Source organism: Chrysemys picta, chromosome 16, assembly GCF_011386835.1.
Source record: "Chrysemys picta bellii isolate R12L10 chromosome 16, ASM1138683v2, whole genome shotgun sequence".
Lineage (NCBI taxonomy): Eukaryota > Metazoa > Chordata > Testudines > Emydidae > Chrysemys > Chrysemys picta.
The window spans coordinates 13,335,588-13,356,204 of NC_088806.1; the positions used below are offsets into that span (position 1 = coordinate 13,335,588).

At 44.6% G+C, this 20,617-nt stretch overlaps 2 protein-coding genes across 2 annotated transcripts in view; both read right to left on the reverse strand.

Annotated features, from left to right (window-relative positions):
• The window catches only part of LOC135976036 (nascent polypeptide-associated complex subunit alpha, muscle-specific form-like), a 1,165,876-nt gene that overhangs the window by 683,603 nt on the left and 461,656 nt on the right, over positions 1–20,617 (reverse strand). The gene's annotated exons all lie outside the window — the stretch shown is intronic.
• The window catches only part of LOC112058664 (nectin-3-like), a 79,698-nt gene that overhangs the window by 44,132 nt on the left and 14,949 nt on the right, over positions 1–20,617 (reverse strand). Inside the window, 3 exon segments of the mRNA XM_024112895.3 lie at positions 1,167–1,318; positions 15,243–15,360; positions 19,285–19,581. Coding sequence (XP_023968663.3) covers positions 1,167–1,318; positions 15,243–15,360; positions 19,285–19,581 — 567 coding nt within the window.

Below are 20,617 nucleotides of genomic sequence, written 5' to 3' on the forward strand. Positions count from 1 at the left end.
TATGTAATTGGCATACAGAGGGTGTGACTTTAATGTTTTATATGTGGATTGTTTGGTGCCATCTTGCTCAATTTCATTCTCCATTCACAGCCTCCAAGAAAGATAATTTTTCTGCTCTGTTAGCCAAAGAGGCAGTTACTTCACTACTCACTCTCAGTGGTCTACAGGCTGAATCAGCAGTTTTCACTAGCTACAATGCCACCAGCATAGTAGCTACTGAGATAAGAATGGATTCAGACCTTACCATAAAGATTTGCCCTCAAGAACATAGAAAAAATAAAATGAATTTATAGTTCAAGTTCTGAATACTGCTACCACCTGTTAATTGAAACATTTGCACATATTGATAAAATTAAGTAATTCCATTTAGTTTACCCCCATCATCATGGTAATATAATAATGTTGGGTCTCAGCTCTACTATTGATGCTACTGCATATGATCTTCATTAGGCCCTGGTACTCTTTCAATATGCTGCTATACTCAAAGGAATATGTACTATGGTAACATGGCACTTCTGTCTGCTACTGAAATTCTTTACCGTCGGAAACACTGTAATAAGTGCTTTCCTGATTTAAATACTAACTAAAAGTCTGCCAACAGCAATACTCCACCCTCAAGAGAGTACCACACAGACGGGAAGGGGCAGGTGGAGCCAGGTGCTCTAACCATTTCTGCCCCTTGTAATTAGCGTTATGCTTGCTCCATAGGAGTGTATGAGCAGCGTAACTGTTATTCTGACCAGCTCAGCTGAGGATAAAGGAATAAAACCAGACTCCCTCAGGAAAGCGTTTTAAGCTTGGGTTTTATAACATTTCTTCCTCCCGCCCCCAACTCTGCAATTTTATTTAACTCCTTACCAGCACTTAGGGCTAGTACATCATCTCAGACACTACTGTGGTCCTTTTAAGTTCTACGATTTACAGACAGCATGCATGATGGAACAACGATATTAGCCCCTAGAAATAGTAGCAATACTAGTAGGGTAATGGTTTATTTCCATTTGTCCTTCCCAGTTTTATATGATCTTTAATCAAAGACTGAGTTTTAGGTAACCTGTTATAGAATATGGCTAAAAAACACATTCAACTAGACACCTAATCCAACTTCTGACACAATATTTTAAACAAAGCATGCGTAAGAAGTGAAGGGAAAAACAACAACTCACCTAAAATGTAGATCGTCTTTTGATCACTTCTTTGTCCAAGGGAATTGGTCACCTTACAGACGTAAGTCCCAGTATAATTGAAAGTCAATGGACTGTTGAAATGCAGAGTATTATTTGAAGACATTAAACCTTCAGGCCATTGCCCATCTAACCTGAATTAGACAATATTTGGAAGTTTAAGCATTCTCAGAATGTACACAATAAAATTTAAATTCAAAATTTATTATCTGAAAAAGTTTAACTATAATTATTTTATGTTTAAAATAGCTTGCTCTGTGGAATGCAATTATTTTGTTACATTAAATTCTTTCAGTTAAAGGAATAATATCAATGTCATGTCAATTTGTTTGTTTCTACTACAAGTCTGTTGGAATTTTGAATCTTTTACTCCTGGGAGAATTCTGCTCCACTGCACATAATTTATGTTCCCCACAGATTTCTTTGTTTCCCTGCAGAAAAATGCCTTTCTGATGGGGGAAGCAAAGGGAAGCCATAGGAGCGGTCAGGCAACCCTCCCCGGCAGTATGTTTTGGGTGCCCAGGGCAGCCGGCAGAGAGGTAAATCACTGTGGGGCAGGGGTCGGGACTGGGAAAGACCTGGCTGGTGGCTCCTATCATGAGCTGGGCTCAGCTGCTAGTCCCAGCTGGGCTACGGAGAACAGGACTTCCTCTTCCCCTGCATGGCATCTGGGGTCATGTTAGACCCATCCCCAGATTTCCCCCGCAGCTGTCGGAAGCTCTGCCAACTCCCTCCTCTCCCTCCCCCTATCATCCCCCATACTTCCTATATCCATCGCTCCTCAGCTGCAGAGGGAGGAATCACTGTACACGGAGCTGCTCCCTGTGCATCCAGACCCCCTTATACCCAGAATCTGCTGGACTAGCCCCACTCCCCCTGCACCTGGACCACCCCAACAACCCACCCTACCAAGCCCCAACCAGCTGCACCTGGATCCTGACCCCACTGGATCCCCACACTGAGCCCCCACCCACACCTCACACTGAGCCCCAACCATCTTCACCTGGACCCTCCTGCAGAGTTCCATTAACACTGCATCCACAACTGTCCAACAAGTCCCTGTGCATCCAGATCTCCCCCCCTGCACCCAGATCCCCCACTAAGCCTCCCGCACCCAGATTGCCCCACACAGAACCCTCTCAACCCTCACCTGGATTCCCCCACACTAAGCCCCTCCACACTTGGATTCTGTCTGCCCTATTGCACCTAGCACATAGGGTAGGGCCCTGGGGTGTTTCTGGGGCACACTATGTCACAGTTGGGTGAAGCCTCACCGCTCAGTCTGTGTCCCGGGGGGGGGGGGCACGGTGTAGCTGCACAGTGATCTTCCATCTCTGTGCAGCCAGTGTCCTGGGCTCCCCATGCCATGCTGGAGCCTCCACATTTATTTGACAAATAACATTTGCAGAATTTTAAAATATTGTGTGCAGACTTTTTTGGCGCAGAATGCCCTCATGAGTAGTCTTTGTACTCTTCTGCAGGTTTGTAGGCTGTAAATAAATCATCTTCCATCTTTTGAAATAAGGATTGAAGGACACATTTTCCAAAGACATTTACAAGAACGAGCAATCTTAAAACAGGCCAACTTTATCACCGGTTTAGCTCCAAATCATGTCAATGGAATTAAGTTAAGGAATAATGTGGCCTGAAACTAAAGCAAAGTTCTGTCAAATTTTTAATAAAAGACTTTTTACTAGTAACAATATAGTTTTACTGTCAATAGGACAATTTAATTAATTCAGTCCTTCAAATCACCATTAGTGGAAGTTTGAGACACAAAGTCGGGATAATACATTTGGGCTTAATAAGACCTGAAATTATGTCTTATGATTTATCTGAAAGTTTAGACTAGGGAGCAATATTTTCAGAAAAACAGACGATTGTAGAAACAAAGTTACAAAACCCAAAGGACCACCTATTGCTACCTATCTTGTTAGTACATGCAAGGCTGATGCAAGTGGAAATGCCTAACTTCCGCACAGCTATCTCTAGAGGAAGAGAGACAGACTACTATCAAGAGCCTACAATTGAATTCATTTGTATCGTGAACAGCCTGTATGATTTCACATATGCATGGGCTCTGTCAGCTGTTTTTTGTTAATGTGCTGAGAGACTTTTCTTTAGGGGAACCCCTAAATGATCCTTCACTGTTAATTAAGAAATTAGATGGTTTTAGGGCATACAGGGGTTACAACTAACCAAAAAAGGAGCGGAGAGGTTATTTACCTTTTACAGTAACTGGAGTTCTTCGAAAGGTGCCTCCCCTCCCCCAATGTGTGCTCCACATCAGGATATGCACATGCCCAGAGAGGAGTTTTCACTCAGCAGTGTCTATGGATCCATATCTGAACCCTGAACACCCCTGTGCCTTGATTCAAGAATATATAGGGAGGGCACACCCAGTGCCAGTGCAATTTCTTCTCAACCACCAATGTTTCAAGACAGGCTCCGAGGCAGAGGGGAAGGATGTTGGGTAATGGCATACCCTTGGAGACATACGTCTGGAAGAACTCCAGTTACTATACAAGGTAAAGAAAGAGGAGAGATTACCTGAGTAGTGTCCCTATGGGTGCTCCATGTCAGCAGACTCCCATCAGGGAACAGGGTGCCGAGGAAGTGGATTCAGGATGGATCACAGGACAACATCAAAGGCCATGTCTGTCCTGGAGGCAGGCATGAAAGAGTATACTGCTGGTAAAACATGGGTCACAAAGACCAGGTGGCTGCTCTGCAAATGTCTGAAATGGGTATATAATTGACAGGGGCTAGAGTGAGTCCTGGTGGAATGAGCAGTAACTCTCAGGGGAGGAGGGTGGATTAACAATGAAACTTCGTAGCATGAGAGGATGCAACCTTCAACCCATTTGGACAGCCCCTGGGTGCAGATCAGATGTCCCCTTTCATTCCTTCTGCAACAGAGATGAAAAGTCTAGGGGAAACCCAAAAGGGCCTACTCCTGTCACGGTAAAAGCCAAGAGCTCTTTAAACATCAAGTGTATGGTGGTTCACTTCTTCTCTATAAGAGTGAGGCTTGGCATAAATACTGGTAGATTAATCTCCTGCTTAACATGCAATTCAGAAAAGACTTAGGAACTAAGTCATCTTATTTTGGTAGAGCACTGGGTCCACCATCAAGTTTCCAAGCTCTTACGCTCCTGGCCAAAATAATGGGTACGAGGAATAAGGTCTTAAGGGCCAAATGAAGGAGGGAACAACTCCCCATAGGTTCGAATAGAGGTTTCCTCGGAGCATTGATAACTAGAGTGAGGTCCCATGCTGGTGTTACTTCCTGGATAGGAGAGAAGAGGTTGAATAGGTTCTTGATACATTTTGCAGTGCAGAACCGTTTTATGGGAAGGTGGTCCTTGCCTACCATAAAGCATAGGAATTGCTTCTGTGAGGGATGAATGGTGACATGGAAACAAGAATCATGAAGGTTCAAGGAATAAAGCCTCCCAGATAGAGGGAATTATTGGTCCTAGGGTCATATTCTGAACGATCAGGAGCAGATGGAGGTGTTTTAAGTCCTGCGGTCTAGAATTGGTGTGCTCCCCACACCCCTCATGGGGTGCCTTCTGGACAAGAAAATACCAAGAAGAGAATTCTATCCTGATGAAACAGAATCCTCTCACAATTAAGTCTGATGGGACAGCTTCAATCTCCCCCAAAGCCAGGAGGAATTTTACCTCCTGCCTTAAGAAGTCTTGGTGAGAAGGGTCCGTAAAGAGGAATGGGGTGGTAAGGAGCTGGACTGGATGGAGAAGCCTGTGAAACTTGCTTCTAGGATCCATCTGTCCAAAGTGATGAGCTCCCAGGAAGATAGGTAATAGGAGAGAGACTCCCCATAAGGGCGGGAGGGGAATAAATGCAATATAAGATCCACAGCAAGAAGTAGTTTACCACCATCAACCAATGGATCAAAACAGACATTGAAGATGTCACTGGCTGGGAGGTTGCTGAAGGGGAAATCCCTTCCTTAGGGAATTTGGGTCTCTTCTGCATGTGCATGGGAAGTTCAGCCATTCTCATAGGTTGGTAGTGGACTGGGCAAAACTGCTGAGCTGTCTGTAACCGGATGTATTTTCTTTATTTGCAGGTATACAGCTGCCTAGAGAACTTAGTGTCACCCACTAGTTCTTCAGAGAATGTTGGGACCCATCCAGGTTGTCACTTAACAACTTGAGGGCCCTCAAAATGAAGGTCCTCTATAGTATTTTGTACCTCCCATGGGAGGCCTGAAAACCACAGCTAGGAAGGTTGGCCATAACCATAGACCGTTATATGCAACTGACAATTGTACAAACCCTGGAGAGATGCCTTGGCAGCTGTTTGACCCTCTGCAATGAGGGCCTGAAATGTTCTCTCTGCTCCTGAGGCACATATTCGATAAGATGAAAATTTTTAATAAACTGAAGTCACATTTAGCCATCGGGACTTGATAACAGGCCACTCTGAACTACCAGGAAGCCAACTAGCAATTCTTATGACCCAGCAGATCCAATCATTTTAGATCCTTGTCCAATGGTGTTGAACAGGACTAATGAGGTCTGTTCCATTCATTAGAAGTCTTGACCACCAGAGAGCTGAGAGAATAAATACTGAGCCTCTGGGAGGGATAGAATACTTTTTGTAGACTAATCTATACAGAAGTGCAACAGTGGATGGAGATCACCACACTCCATTTGCCACGGAATAGAATAAGCAAAGCTTCACAGATGGGCAAGACAATCTTGCCCTGAGGTGAATGTAGGTTATCCAACAAGGAGCGTCAGGAAATCCAAATCTCCTTTACCAGGACTTGTAAGGTGCCTCCTACCCTTTTCATGGACTCTTGAAAGGCCTTAAAGTCAGTAGGACAGGATGCTGAAGTAGGCATGACCCTCATCTGATGAGGAGGATTTGCAGGAAGGTGAGGTTTTTTCCTCTTACACTGGTTCCTGCTGTAGAGGATGGGTCTGTGGGGCACAACCTAGATGCACTGGTTGATGTTCCTGAAGCAAATTCTTGAGGTAGCATCCTGTGTAACAAAGGTAGCCATAAGAAACCCATGGGTTCTAGCAAGCACACTATGATAAGGCATGAAGGAATAATGCAAGATCCCAACATTATCCTTGCTTTGTTAACCGGTATATTTCTTGCTATGTGCTCCTTCTTCAATGACAGTTTCTAGGGAGAAGAGCTGGAAGGTGAAGGAACCTCGTACAGACACCTGAATCAGAGGATGTTATCCAAATGGGGAGGGAAATGTTGTAGGTACTCATGGACAGACTGGTATGGGGCCCTAGAAGGATACCTGCACATACATAAAAATTGGGGTTAGAAAGAGGCTGGTGAAGAAGTCCAGAGAATCTTGGAACAGTACCAGCTTGAAGTCTCTCTCAAAGAGCCTGTGTAGGGATGGTGTAGCTACCACAGAGTGAGTCACCATCGAAGAAGAGGATGGAGGGTAAGCAAGCTAAGAGAAATGAGCTGCTACCAGTGGGGAGTACCTTTCAGTAATGGTGATTCGGGCTCTTTGAGGATTCGGAGGTCTTTGTGAGATAGGAGTCTGGACAGGACCAGGACGTGTGGATGTGTTTTCTCAGGAGTAAGCATATGGGATAAGCATAGCACCAGAATAGATATGGTACACTTTTCACTTCAGGCTATGGAAGACTGTACCAATAATGACTTTGCCTCCGAATCTCAAAATGAAGGCTGTCGGACGCCAATGTCAGAAGCTCTCTAGATGACTTCTAGGTATGCTACTGTGGTCACAGTACTGCGGGAAAGGGAGCCTCAGCAATATCTGTGTTTGGACATGAGATCTCTTGAGACCCAGAACAAGGAAGTGACTTTCCCTTTTTCGTCTGATTCTGGAGAATGGGGTCTTTTCTTGGGAAGTCTAGCGTCTTTGACTACTGCCGAAGCACAGCTGGTCAATGGAAAGGACAGTTACCTGTTCCATAACTGGTGTTCCTCGAGATGTATTGCTCCTATCTATTCCACAGTAGGTGTGCATGCTCGCCACGTGCACGGTGCTGCAAGTTTTTCCCTTAGCAGTACCCGTAGTGGGGGAGCTCCGCTGCGAACTCTGGAGTGTTGCCTCTATATTGCGCTATAAGGGGAGCTGCGCACTCCCCCCACCCTCGGTTCCTTCTTGCCAGACAACTCCGACAGAGGGGAAGGAACACAGGGTGTGGAATAGACAGGAGCAACACATCTCGAAGAACGCCAGTTACGGAACAGGTAACTGTCCTCTCTTCTTTGAGTGATTGCTCCTGTGTATTCCCCTATAGGTGACTCCAAGCTATAACTGATGGAGGCGGGTAGGAGTTTAAAGGTTATCGGGGCGGAGTACAGCCCTACCAAACCCAGCGTCGTCCTGTGCTTGGGAAACGATTGCATAATGTGAGGAAAAGGTGTGGACAGAGGACCACGTGGCCGCCCTACATATGTCCTGGATAGGGATGTGGGCTACATAGGCGGCTGACGAGGCCTGCGCTCTCGTGGAATGGGCCTTTACGATAGGCGGTTGGGGAACCCCAGCCAAGTCATAACACATGCATATGCAGGAGGCGATCCAGCAGGAAAGGCGCTGGGTGGAGACCGGTTGCGCTCTCATACGCTTGGCCGGTGCAACGAACAGTTCCGAGGATTTCCTGAACGGCCAGGTCCGGTCCAGGTAAAAGGCCAGCGCCCTACGTACATCCAGCGTTTGTAGGCAGCATTCCTCATTGGAGGAATGGGGCTTGGGACAGAGTACTGGTAGGAAAATGTCCTGATCCATACGGAAAGCGGAGACCACCTTGGGGAGAAACGCAGTGTGTGGGCGAAGTTGGACCATATCCCTATGGAAGACCGTATACGGGGGTTCCGAGGTCAAGGCCCTAAGCTCCGAGACCAGACGGGCTGAGGTGATAGCCACCAAGAAAGCCACTTTCCAGGACAGGTGGGACCAAGAACACGTGGCCAAAGGTTCAAAGGGAGGACCCGTGAGGCGGGATAGCACTAGGTTCAGATCCCATTGCGGGACCGGGGCCCTGGCACACGGAAACGTACGGTCTAGTCCCTTTAAAAAGCGGGAGGTCATCTCATGGGAAAAAAATGAGTGACCCTGCACCGGAGGGTGCAAGGCTGAAATGGCCGCTAAACGTACCCTGATGGAGGCCGGAGCTAGACCTTGGGTCCTAAGAGACAGGAGGTAATCTAGAATAAGTTGGAGGGATGCGGATGACGGGGAGGAGCCCCGCTCCCCCGCCCATCTAGAAAACCTAAACCATTTGGCCAGGTAGGTCCGCCGTGCGGACTGCTTTCTGCTCTCCAGCAGAATTCGCCTGACATCCTCCAAACACCTTTCCTCCTCCTCATTTAACCATGGAGCAGCCACGTTGTCAAGTGAAGCGCGGCCAGGTTGGGATGGAGGAGGCATCCCCTCTCCTGGGATAGGAGATGCGGGTGGAGTGGCAGCCTCCACGGAGGGGCCGCTAACAGTTGCAGGATGGTCACGTACCAATACTGGAGGGCCCAATCCGGGGCTATGAGTATGACCCTCGACCTGTCTACCTTTACTTTCTGCAGGACCTTGCCTATCAGTGGAAACGGTGGAAAGGCATAGAACAGTTGGCTGGACCACCGGAGGAGGAAAGCGTCCAGGTCACCCCCCTTTGTGCACCTGCCCTGGAGCAGAACTGGGGGCAGAGACAATTCTGGGCGGTAGCAAAGAGATCTACCTGGGGAGCTCCCCACTCTCGGAAGAGTTGCCAGACGACCTCCCAGTGGAGTGACCACTTGTATTGGTGGGAGAAAACCCTGCTGAGGTGATCGGCTCACGTATTGCACGTGCCGGGTAGATGAAAAGCCCTCAGAGAGATATCTTGGGCTATACAAAATTCCCATAGGTCCAGGGCTTCCTGGCACAAGGCCGAGGAGCGCATGCCCCCTTGACTGTTGATGTAATACATCGCGGCCGTATTGTCTGTGAGGATTCTGACCATCTTCCCCCGTATGTGCCGGCAGAAAGCTATGCACACCAGGCGCACCGCCCTGAGCTCCCTGACGTTTATGTGCAGGGACAATTCCGAGGCCGACCATCTGCCCTGGGTTTGGAAGCTCCCTGCATGGGCTCCCACCCCAGGTCCGAGGCGTCGGACACCAGATCTAGTGAGGGAGGGGTCTCTCGGAAGGGGATCCCTTGTAACATGTTGCCTGGGAGGGACCACCTTTGCAGGTCGGCCACTACGTTGGGAGGTAACGTGACAACCTTGTCCAGGCCGTCCCTGGCCTGGGAATATTGGGAAGCCAGCCAGAGTTGGAGGGGCCTCATTCTGAGCCTGGCATGTCACACCACCGAGGTGCATGCTGCCATGTGTCCCAAGAGTTGAAGGCACACCCTTGCCGTCGTCACGGGGAAGACCGTGACCGAGGCTATGAGACTTTTGAGCGTCTCGAACCTGTCCCAGGGGAGGGAAGCCATGGCCACCACCGAATCTAACAGTGCTCCTATGAAGTGTATGTGCTGAACCACCACTAACGTGGACTTGTCCTTGTTTACCACTAGGCCTAGACTCTCGCAAGTGGCCAGCAGGAATTTCATCTGGGCCTGCACCTGGGACCGAGACTTGCCCTTGAGCAGCCAGTTATCTAGGTAGGGGGAAATTGGCAGCCCGTTCCTCCTGAGGTGGGCTGCCACTACCACCACACACTTGGTAAAAACCCTGGGGGCCGTGGAGAGGCCAAAGGGGAGGACCGTGAACTGGTAATGGTCCCGCCCTACTAGAAAGCGGAGGAAGCACCTGTGACCCTCAAAAATATGGATGTGGAAATTCGCATCCTGGAGGTCCAGGACTGCAAACCAATCCCCCGGGTCTAGGGATGGAATAATAGAGGCCAGGGAAACCATGCGGAACTTGTAACGGACCATGAACTGGTTGAGGTTCCGCAGGTCGAGGATGGGCTGAGCCCGCCTTTTACCGGGAGTAAAGACCCTTGCCCTGGAATTCCTGAGGTACTTTCTCCACCACGCCCAATGTGAGGAGGCGCGTCACCTCCTGGTCTAGTAGGAGTACATGCTCCGGATCCCCGTGAACCTCCAGGGGTGGAGGGTGGTGGAATGGGGGCGAAGTGAACTGAAACATGTAACCCTTTGAAATGGTCCTGAGGACCCATTGGTCCGACATTATACGGGACCATTGCACTCGGAAGGCAGATAAACGGTTGCAGAACACAAACTTTATTAACTCCACGGACAGCCCCAATAGCGAGAGCCATGACGCCCTGCGCATGGCAACAGCCAAGGCCATGGAACGGGCCACTGTATCTGCTGCTTCTGAAGCTGCTTGGAGGGCCGCTTTCGCCGCAGCCACTCCTTCGTTGACCAAAGCTCTGAACTCCTTCTTGTCCCTTTCCTAGAGAAGAGGTTCGAAATTTGGCAGGGAACCCCACAAATTAAAATCATACCAGCTCAGTAGGGTTTGGTGGTTTGCCACCCTGAGCTGGAAGCTCACCTAAGAATAAAACTTCCTGCCGAAGGTATCTAGTCTCCTGGCGTCTTTATCCTTGGGAATGGGCGCGGGTTGGCCATGCCTTTCTCGGTGGTTTGCAGACTCCATCACCAGAGAGTTAGGTGCCGGGTGAGAGTACAAGTATTTGTGCCCTTTTCCTGGCACAAAATACTTTCTCTCCGCCTATTTAGAAATAGGCGCCAAGGAAGCAAGGGTTTGCCAAAGTGAGGTAGATATGTTGGCAACCCCCTGGTGGAGAGGTAGGGCCATATGGCCTGGTGCCGAGGAGGACAACACATTGAACAGGGTGTCCGACGGCTCCTCCATCTCCTCAGCCTGGAGCTGGAGATTCGATGCCATCTGTTTAAGGAGCTCTTGGTGAGCCTTAAAATCTTCCTGCAAGGTGGGTGGTGGCGCCACTATGGATTCCTCTGCTGCCGGAGAGGAGACCGGGTCTGCCCCCAGGGCATGTGGCGGTACTGGTGGTTCAGCCCCCAAGTCCGAGCCCAGGCGCGGTGCCGCTGGTTCGGTGCTGGTTGAGTTTTCCCGGTGCTGAGACGGGGACGTCGACTGTATCTGCAATGTTCCAGATGGCCTCACGGGACGGGTAGGTACCTCATCCTCAGAGTGGGGGCTATGCCAGACCGGGGAGGTTTGATGAGCTCCCAGCGGCGGCTTCTCTTGGGATCGGGGGCTCATCTCGGGCAGCGTGCCTGGCACCAGAAGGGCGAGGATATCACGCGCTGCCTGCACTGCCTCCAGCATCGACGGTATCCTCAACGCAGGAGAGGCACACGCGGATGGGACGGACTATTCCGCTGAGCGTGAATCAGAGGTCTGGGTCCCGAGGGCGATCACGGGCTCCCCAACTCGGGTCCGGCCTCACCCCTGTCTTTCTCTCGGCGCCGCTGAGTCTTCCCTTGCTTCTTAGCGGGGGAGCGGTGCCAACTGGTTGATGAGACGTCGCTCTGCACCGACAACGCGCTCGAAGCCAAGTCGGGTCGGCGTGTCTGTGCTGGGGCCATTGCTGACTCCATTAGTAGGGCCCGGAGACAGATGTCCCTTTCACGCTTCGTTCTAGGTTTGAACGATCTGCAGATTTTACAACGTTCACTTACGTGAGTCTCGCCCAAACAGCAAAGATACTGAGTGTATGGATCGCTCCTGGGCATAGAACTGCGACAGGAATCGCAAGACTTGAAGCCTGGGGCACAAGGCATGCACCGAGCCAGGCAACTAACTAGAGAAGCAATCTACGATGAAGAGTTCTACTATTAAGGCTAGAAGCGCTACAGCAGAGCTGGAGCACGAAGTTCCGACAACCTTCACTGGCGGCAAGAAGGAACTGAGGGTGGGGGGAGTGTGCAGCTTCCCTTATAGCACGATACAGAGGCACCACTCCAGGGGACGCAGCGGTGCTCCCCCACTAGGGTACTGCTAAGGGAAAAACTTCCGGCACCTGTGCACGGTGCACGTGGCGAGCACACACACCTACTGTGGAATACACAGGAGCAATCATTCAAAAAAGAACCAATATATTTGGGGGTGACTCACCGCCTGAGTCTCAAAAAGCACTACATAAATAGGAATGTATGTTTTTCCTACCTCAATTTTTTAGATCTGTTTTTAAATCTTAAGTAGACTTTACATTTAGAGGGAATGTGGATTTCTCCCAAGCAGCAAAGAGGCAGATTGAATCTCCATCATTCCAAGGGAAGGACGTGTGGCACATATGGGAAGGTTTGAAGCCCAGGGTCTTCGGCATAACCCACACATGGGGCTGTGGATGAGGGCTGGGAGGTGAGGGTGGGGGTGAGGGAGAGAACAAGGTCCCAGAGGAAAGAAGGGGTGAACCCTCTCAAAGCGTGAACTTGTGCTAACAGAAAAAAAAAACTAAGAAGAAACTAAAATGAGAAAGGCATAAGAAAGCCAAGGGTACCAGCTGCATAGTTCAACTACTGGGCACGGACTGCTCTGTTGCAAGACACCGTCAGTTTATTGGGGTATGAGGGTGAAGAGGGACACCACTGACAAAAATCGCTGAGCAAGATTGCACGAGCAGGCAGCGTATACTGACGTACAGCACCCATGGGGACACTAGTCAAAGAAGAGAGAGAGAGAGAGAGAGAGAGTGTGTGTGTGTGTGTGTGTGTGTGTGTGTGTGTGTGTGTGTGTGTGTGATTTCTATGAGTGAAGTGTTAACACAGCATGGTCTGCCATGCAACGCCACATGCTACAACTACTTTTCATGAACTGTACCCTAAAAATTCAACATGTACAGTGAATGAACATCCTCAGACTTTCTTCCACTTGAGATCTTGTTGACTATAGGCCAGTGACTGCTAGACAACTAAAGAAATGTTTTATTTCTGCAGCTTAATAGCTATCCTGCTTGCCAATCTCAAAGTTTTCCCACCATAGGAGTCAAATGGCTAAACAGGCACAAATCTGTACTTGTTTAACTTATTTTTCATTGTACATGCATTCTGCACCAGTTCAATTCTGTATTTCTTCAAAAGCATTATTTAGAATTTAAACTAGATTTGAAATCAACTTCAACTGAAGTTTTTTTCTGGGACAAAGAGGTACAGATGAGATTCTACCTTTGCCTTCCCCATAATGCCACTAACTTTGTTCATTTTTCAGAAGCAAGTAGAAGTAAATACCCCACACATGACCCGGCTCTCCGGCCTTGCATAATAGCAGTCTGACCCTTTGCATTGTAGCCCAGTATCCTGCCAATAAATTGCAATCTCAACTTTTTAAAGTCGTCAATCTTATAATGATTAAGTTTCCGCCAAAGAGTTTATTACAAGAAATTTGTATACAAGTTCCATCTACAATTTCTTGAAATTAAGTTCTCTGCTTTTACAAACCACATTAGACTTTTCTATACCTCATGAGGAATGAAATTAAATCTGGGAAGTGGTTTAAGTGTTATGAAAGCCCCTTTACTGAGAAGGTTAACATATCTTTTAAAACTAGATTAGTTATTTGTCCTAATTACTTTTAACCTGCACCATAACATGTTGGAAAGGATAGGAGAGGATTTTTTTTTTAATCCAACTGGTTTAAATGTGATCCAGTTGAGACTACGTCATTTGTTTCTTAATTTTTAATGTAATACTTGGATACCATATTTTGTTTTGCGTTTAGGAGGTTCCATTCAAGAAACTTTGGATATATGTTTATTATTATTAACCACTCATTTCAAATACATTTTTTAAAAACTTTGTCTACACCACGCAGCTTTTAGCGACATTCCTGTGCCACTACAGCTGTGCCGCTAAAGGTCATGCAATGAGCGACTCCCGCCAACAAAGCACTGTTCACACTGGCGCTTTTCATCGGTAAAACTTCTGCTGTTCGGGCTGTGTGTGTTTGTTTAACACTGCTAAACGACAAAAGTTTTGCCAACGAAGTTCCAGTGTAGACAGCTAAAAGCTAAAACTATTAGTCTTTTTTCGTCTAACTGATCCAGGAAGCAACTTGAGGCTACAAGGTGGTACCACAACTGATCTTTAATGCTTCTTATAGCACTATTACTATCAGCGATTCTCATAGTACGATTACTGTGCATTACATATGCTTAAACACTCACACAAGTTATTTTCTTTGTTTCAGACAGACAGACCAAGTGAAGTTACTTCAAGTTTTATTTTAAGAGGAAAAAAGGGAAGTTACCTTTTGGGGCCATATATTTGCTCCGGAGGTGGCTTCCTCCAGGGGAACGTACTTAACATGCAAGACTACAGATGGCAGGCAGCAGGACTCTCAGGAAAGGCATCCAATTTGTATTGGAATCATGAAAGACAGCTTTTATCACACAACAGGAAGCCATACAGAGATACCAGATATCAACACCGATTGACTTAAGTTTTGAGTCATGAGGCAAGCCATCTCGTGCAGCTTATTGGGAAGTAGATACAGTGCCTTACTTCATTAGGGCATGGTAAATTTGATGATTGAAATGATACTCCCAGTGTTTTCCATCCCAATTTTTAATGTAATATCAACTTGATATAATTTTATTCAAATAGCCAGTTTTTTTGCGTCTTTGCTTTACACACGTCCCCAACTCACACGGAGGAGGAAGGCTAGACAACAGGTGCTTGCAATGTCTTACACTAAGCCCAAGAAACTCAATATCACAATCACCTGTCACAGAAGTTATTCCATTTATAAAAATAAGTGGATTTATCCTAAAGCATTGGTAACTGCTCAGACTTCAGAGGAACAATAATTCTTTACTTGTACTTTCCCACCCCAATTGCTACTACTCCCCTTTCCTTAGGAGTGATCAACTATATAAGACCAATATTTTTCTTTACAACATCCACATGTCTGAATCCATATGTCTAAGGCATCAGTATGGGACATATTTCAATAGCAGTCATTTCTAACTACATAGAATGTGCATTAGTCATGTACTGAAGCCAGACAAACTAGTAGCAATTAAAGGGCCTTGTTTCCACTAGGTCGTAAGCCAGTAACACTCTTCAAAACTCTCCTTTATTAAAATATAAATTGTGTACTTAAATGGAAAAATGCATCTTTCGTTTTCATGAACACTCACCTGGTCCATGTAAATTCCATGGGCAGTGGATTTGCATCAGCATTACACCGGAGCTGAACATGCTCTCTTCCAATGAACCAGTTTCCATCATATCCAGTTACTGAAACTTCAGGGGCATCTATAAAATATGAGTCATTTCACATTCCAATATTCAGAGTACATTACTTAAAAGGAGACATGCATTGCTTAGAATGAGATGTCTGCATGTTGTATTTAACTAACAGTATGGCAGTGCTTAATATCCAATGAGCAATGGTAGTCCTACCTGAAAAGTTTAGTAAATTACATGTACACATGGGTTGTTGGCATCAGAGGCTTAACATAAAGCAAATCAGTGGGTCCCATAAGTTTTTAGTTTGTTAACTGAAACGAGCGGAGATAATTCTATAGTCTTTACATCAACAATACCAATTTTTAGCATAATGCAGTGCTAACTTCAATAGTTCAAATATACCAAATTCTGTGAATTCAAAAAAATTCATATTATACGGTGGTAAATGATGAATTGCACATACAACATGAGTAACTTCTGGCTAATGATTTATACTGTAGTAGGTATCGGCACTGTGCCTATGTTAATACTGCTAGTCAAACCAACAAGGAACATTAGCGTATTCTATATTTAATTTTTTTTTATTTCTTTTCAAAGGACTCAAAAAGCAATTAATAGTGATAATGGCTCCAATCTGAATCCCATCTTCCCAACTTCTTTCAACCCCTCAGTACGGCAGTCTTGCCCACAGAATCTCACACTAACCCAGCTGTAGAAAATGTCTGACAGTTTTAAATACACACTTATTGGAAGGCTTCAACTGGTGTGCTTGGGGCAAATTCACAGTATTCTACAACACAATGTAACCATTCAAATATAACTGACACACCAATTGAAAGGTCTGCTATAGTAAAAAGTAAAGGTATGGTACACTTAAGTAATCTGAGGTCAAAATTCAGAGTAGGATAGTTGCTCTCAGTCCAGGACAGCAGGCTCAACTACTTCCTCCAAATGCAGGTGGCACAAAGGTTGAAAAGGAGAGCAAGGCTTGAAATCTCTCTCTCTCGCTCTCCTCACTGAAGCCACATCTTTCCAACTCTTATATAGTTTAGTGTTATTAATGTATGTTTGAGGCATATTATGGATATTGGTTATTGCTACTGGGTTCGGCCAGAAAGGTTACATTACAGAGACTGGCAATTTCCTATTAGGCCGGTCTCTCTTCAGCTATTGTTATCAATAATGTAAGAATGCAGCTTTTTTCTCTCCAGACTGCGCACTATTGCAAATGACATGTAGGGAGTAGCAGTTTAAAAACTGGCAGTCTTCCTCAACAGGACTGCCTTAATAGTTAGTTAATCTTCATTTTATATTTACACACAAAAAAAACAATTTATGATAATGTGCTTCCTTATTCACGTATCAGGGCACAAGGCCTGGATGGAGTATTAACAGTTCTCACAATTTGCAGCTTATTCTTATATTTATTTATCACTACTCCAGTACAATACTCTACTCGGTTCAAGTGTAGAGATTCAGAACTCAGTTGAAGACTGTTAGTATACGTTGAAACCAAGCACTAAGCAGAACTCCTTCTCTATTCATGCTCAACACAGTTTTAAAGAACACTAGGCAAGTTCTCATGAGTATGAAGTCCCGTATCTTTTTATAATTTGTTCTGGAAGGTGTTAATGTTTCTTCATTTCTAACTAATACTGGGGAAAAGATGTGTAACATAGTCTAAAGTTCTTTCCAAATTCAATTACAGACATTAAAACCAGCCAATCCTCCAATACAGATTGTTCTAAAATTGTTAAAAGTTCATTGATTGAATAGAACATACTTGTCTTTCAAAAATGTTCTTTACAATTCTTACAAGTTTTTAATAGTGGGTTTACTTGATAGGATACTGTAAGGCTCTGTTAAAGGAGGTTGTGTATTACTTGGAATAGGTCATAATTTTAGTCTTTTAATACCATTTCAAATGTTTCCTGATTCCATGTTAACAATTTTACTATCAATAGCATTCTCAGACCGTACGTTTATTTATTATGGTATTGCCCCAAGATAAATGAAGCCAAAAAATCAACAGTTGTTTAAATTTACTGAAAATTCTCTTTTCGTCATGTGTTTATGCCACCAACTAGTAACTGATGGTAAATATTTAATTTTTTGATAGAACAGATTACAGCAAGGGACCTGATGTTCAGTAAGGAGAGAAAGTATTTTTAAAATATTTTTACCACTCAGTTGCTTTTCTGAAGTAGTAATTACGTTACTCTAACCCATCAATAGATGTAAACTACAACCTTTTCTATTCTGAGATCTACATCTTACACTTCCTTTCCCCCTTTCCTGCACACCCAGTAGTGTGTTATAGTTTGTGTTTGAAAATGGATGCCTAAAGCTAACATTTTGAATCCTTAGGAACCCACATTTTTCTGGACTTCTGAAAATTCGGGTCATATATTTGATAGCCCAACTTTAGGCATCCATTTTGGGTTATGTGGACTAAAGTTTGTAACAGCACATCAAAATGACCAACATAGCATACAATGTAAAGTTTTAAGAAATTCAACTTATTTATGGCAAGTTATAAGTTACTCTTCAATGGGGAGAAACTGACTGGAATTTATTTTGGGGGCAACTCATGTTAAAGTCAGCAGGCCATCGAGCACAGCACTATTAGTGGTCAATCTAGGGAGATATGTTAAGGCCACGTCTTCAAACTGCAGTTTGGACTAGGGGAGTGTGAAAAGGACTGCATGCCAAGTGCTGTACTTCAACTCCCCTGCATGGATGCTGTGGGTGTGAACTAAGAGATTCCTTAAATTCACACTAATGTAGTCCTGTTTTAAGAACCTCTTAGTTCACACCCACAGTATCCACATGGGGGAGTTGCAGCTCAGCACTTGGTGTGCAATGATATTCACACTCCCACCATCCAAACTGCAAGGCATTGTAAACAAGCCCTACATTTGTTAGGGCTTTAAACTGTGACCGTCAAGACAGTTTGTCAAGTAGCCAGAAGTTCAACAGCAAAGGGCTAGAAAGAGGTCTTTTATTGTTTTATTTGTTAATGAACTGAAATTTAAGTAGTACATGTGCCATAATTTTTGCTTGTGATATGCTAACAATAGTAAAGATGCAGAATCCAAAACAATCTGGTCATACACAGAAACTTATTTGCTGCAATAAAGACACAAACATTGCTAACAGATGAAAGCGCTGCAAATTTCTACAGCTGAGATAGAAGGTGCAGTTATGAAATTATGAAGATTACTATTAGGGTCAAATAATGAGGAGGGCTTGGTAATTTATCATCTTCTGTCACTTGTTTCTTTTAGGGACGTCAAGTTTAACAAACCAAAAAAAAAAAAATCTATATTGAGAAAGAAAATAAACTTCCAAGTGGAGGGATTCTCAAATTATCCACACTATCTCTAACACTCTCAGTAGTGTAGTGAGTGATCTGGTTAAGCATAGTTACCCCAGAACATTTTTCATCACTGAAGTTCTTTGGGAATATCATGACTTGTATTATTCCAAGTGTGAAAGAAATGGCAACCACCATTTCAAGTATTTTTAAATACCTCAATTCTTGTTGAATGGGAAAATAGATTTTGCTTATAACAAGTCCCTGTAAAGCTTAAGAGGAGAAATTGAATTTTCAGCTTCAACATCTGAGTATTAGTCACATTTGTTAAAAAATAAGGGTCCATGAAGAAACATAGGAGGAATATAAATGGATAATTAAATCAAGTTAATTAAAAGTTAAGCAGCAATGTGTCTCAGCAAGTAGGGCAACCGATTGCGTCTCAGGAGACCTGGGTTCTACTCCCAGCTCAGCTAGTGGCCTGCTGCAAGTCCTTGGTCAACTCACTTCACTTCTCCCTAGCTCTGTTTCTCCCATATGTGTGATGGGGCAATGAGACTGACCATTCTTTGTACACTGCTTGCCGATCTACTGATGGAACGTACTATAAGGCCTAGTTGTAATATGACAGAATAGCAGCTGTAAAAGCAATAGTTAACTTGTTGTTTACTTACATAGTACGTCCAATGTGTAAGGATATCTCAGCTCCTTTTCCAAAGCCGGATGCCTCACAACACAAGTTATGCGTCTTCCTCTGGCAAATTTGGTGGGTATGAGTTTGTACTGACTGACAACCGTCACAGTTTCATTTGGAAATAAAGTAGAACTGGATTCCATTTCTCCAAGACCTCCTTCCCAATCAATATCTGCAGCAGGTTTTCCAGTGGCTGCTGTACAAATGGCTGCTATTGTCTGATTTTCACCATCTATTAAAGAGTTTGGTCCCTTTGTTAGGCTCACAATGGGTTCAACTATTGAAATTAAAAAAATAAGTATGTTTTCAGTCAAGACAGAAAAGTTTCATTAACCTCACTTCAACTGCTGTATGTACATTTTATCCCCAATAGCTTACAGCTACTAACTCATTTTCAAGGCAGATTTGTTAACCAGCAGGTAAAGTTGATGACACAATGGATACTTAAAAGTAATCTGAACAATTGACAGCTCTGACATCCCTGTGCTGCACATTGCCAGGATGGACTGATTTAAAATCAAAGTGATATAAGTCACATTTTAATCAGCAAGCAAGAACTCTTGTTTTAAATCATTTATTTTAATCTAGCTTTGTATCTGTACTTTATTCCTCCCCCTAAGGTAAGCTTGATGCTCATTCGTTGGTAACCATTAAAACATGTGAACTGCAACTAAATATAGCCTTTAGGCTACATTTGGTGGGATTGGTTTTACTAACCAGGAAGAGACACTATATTTTACATATTTACTTAAGCAATTCTATAGTTTAACTTACACTTATTCAGATTTTTTTATAAATATCATAGAAATGTATGATGCACTTATTTACAACTACACATCTCCAGTGTGGTCTTAGAACCCAAATCTTCTTTGTTGTGTACCTTAAGCGCTATCACCTAACTAGTTTCATAGATACCAGGGTGGGTTTTTTGTTTGTTTAGGTTTTGTTTGTTTGTGGTTAAAGAGAAAGTAGTACTAAAGATTCTTGCTCCACAAGCTATTAAACAAATATGTCCGTTATGTCCTTCAGCCTACTTTCTTTGGTAGTTAACAGTGTGACTTGCAGCATTATGCTCTGGCCATAAAACATTCTTTTCACTTTTCTTCATTTTTCTTTTTTTTTAAATATAGCTATCAAGATAATCAACATGCAAAAACTCAACATCGGGAAAGACCTGAGAGATGCCCAACAATCAATGACATCCAGGAGGTTGAACTGGTATGCATTAAGGGAAGCCTCTGAAGAAATCAAACTTTTAAGTGCAAGGAAATTTAGTCTACTTATGAATGTCGAGCCAGTTACAAATAAGAGAT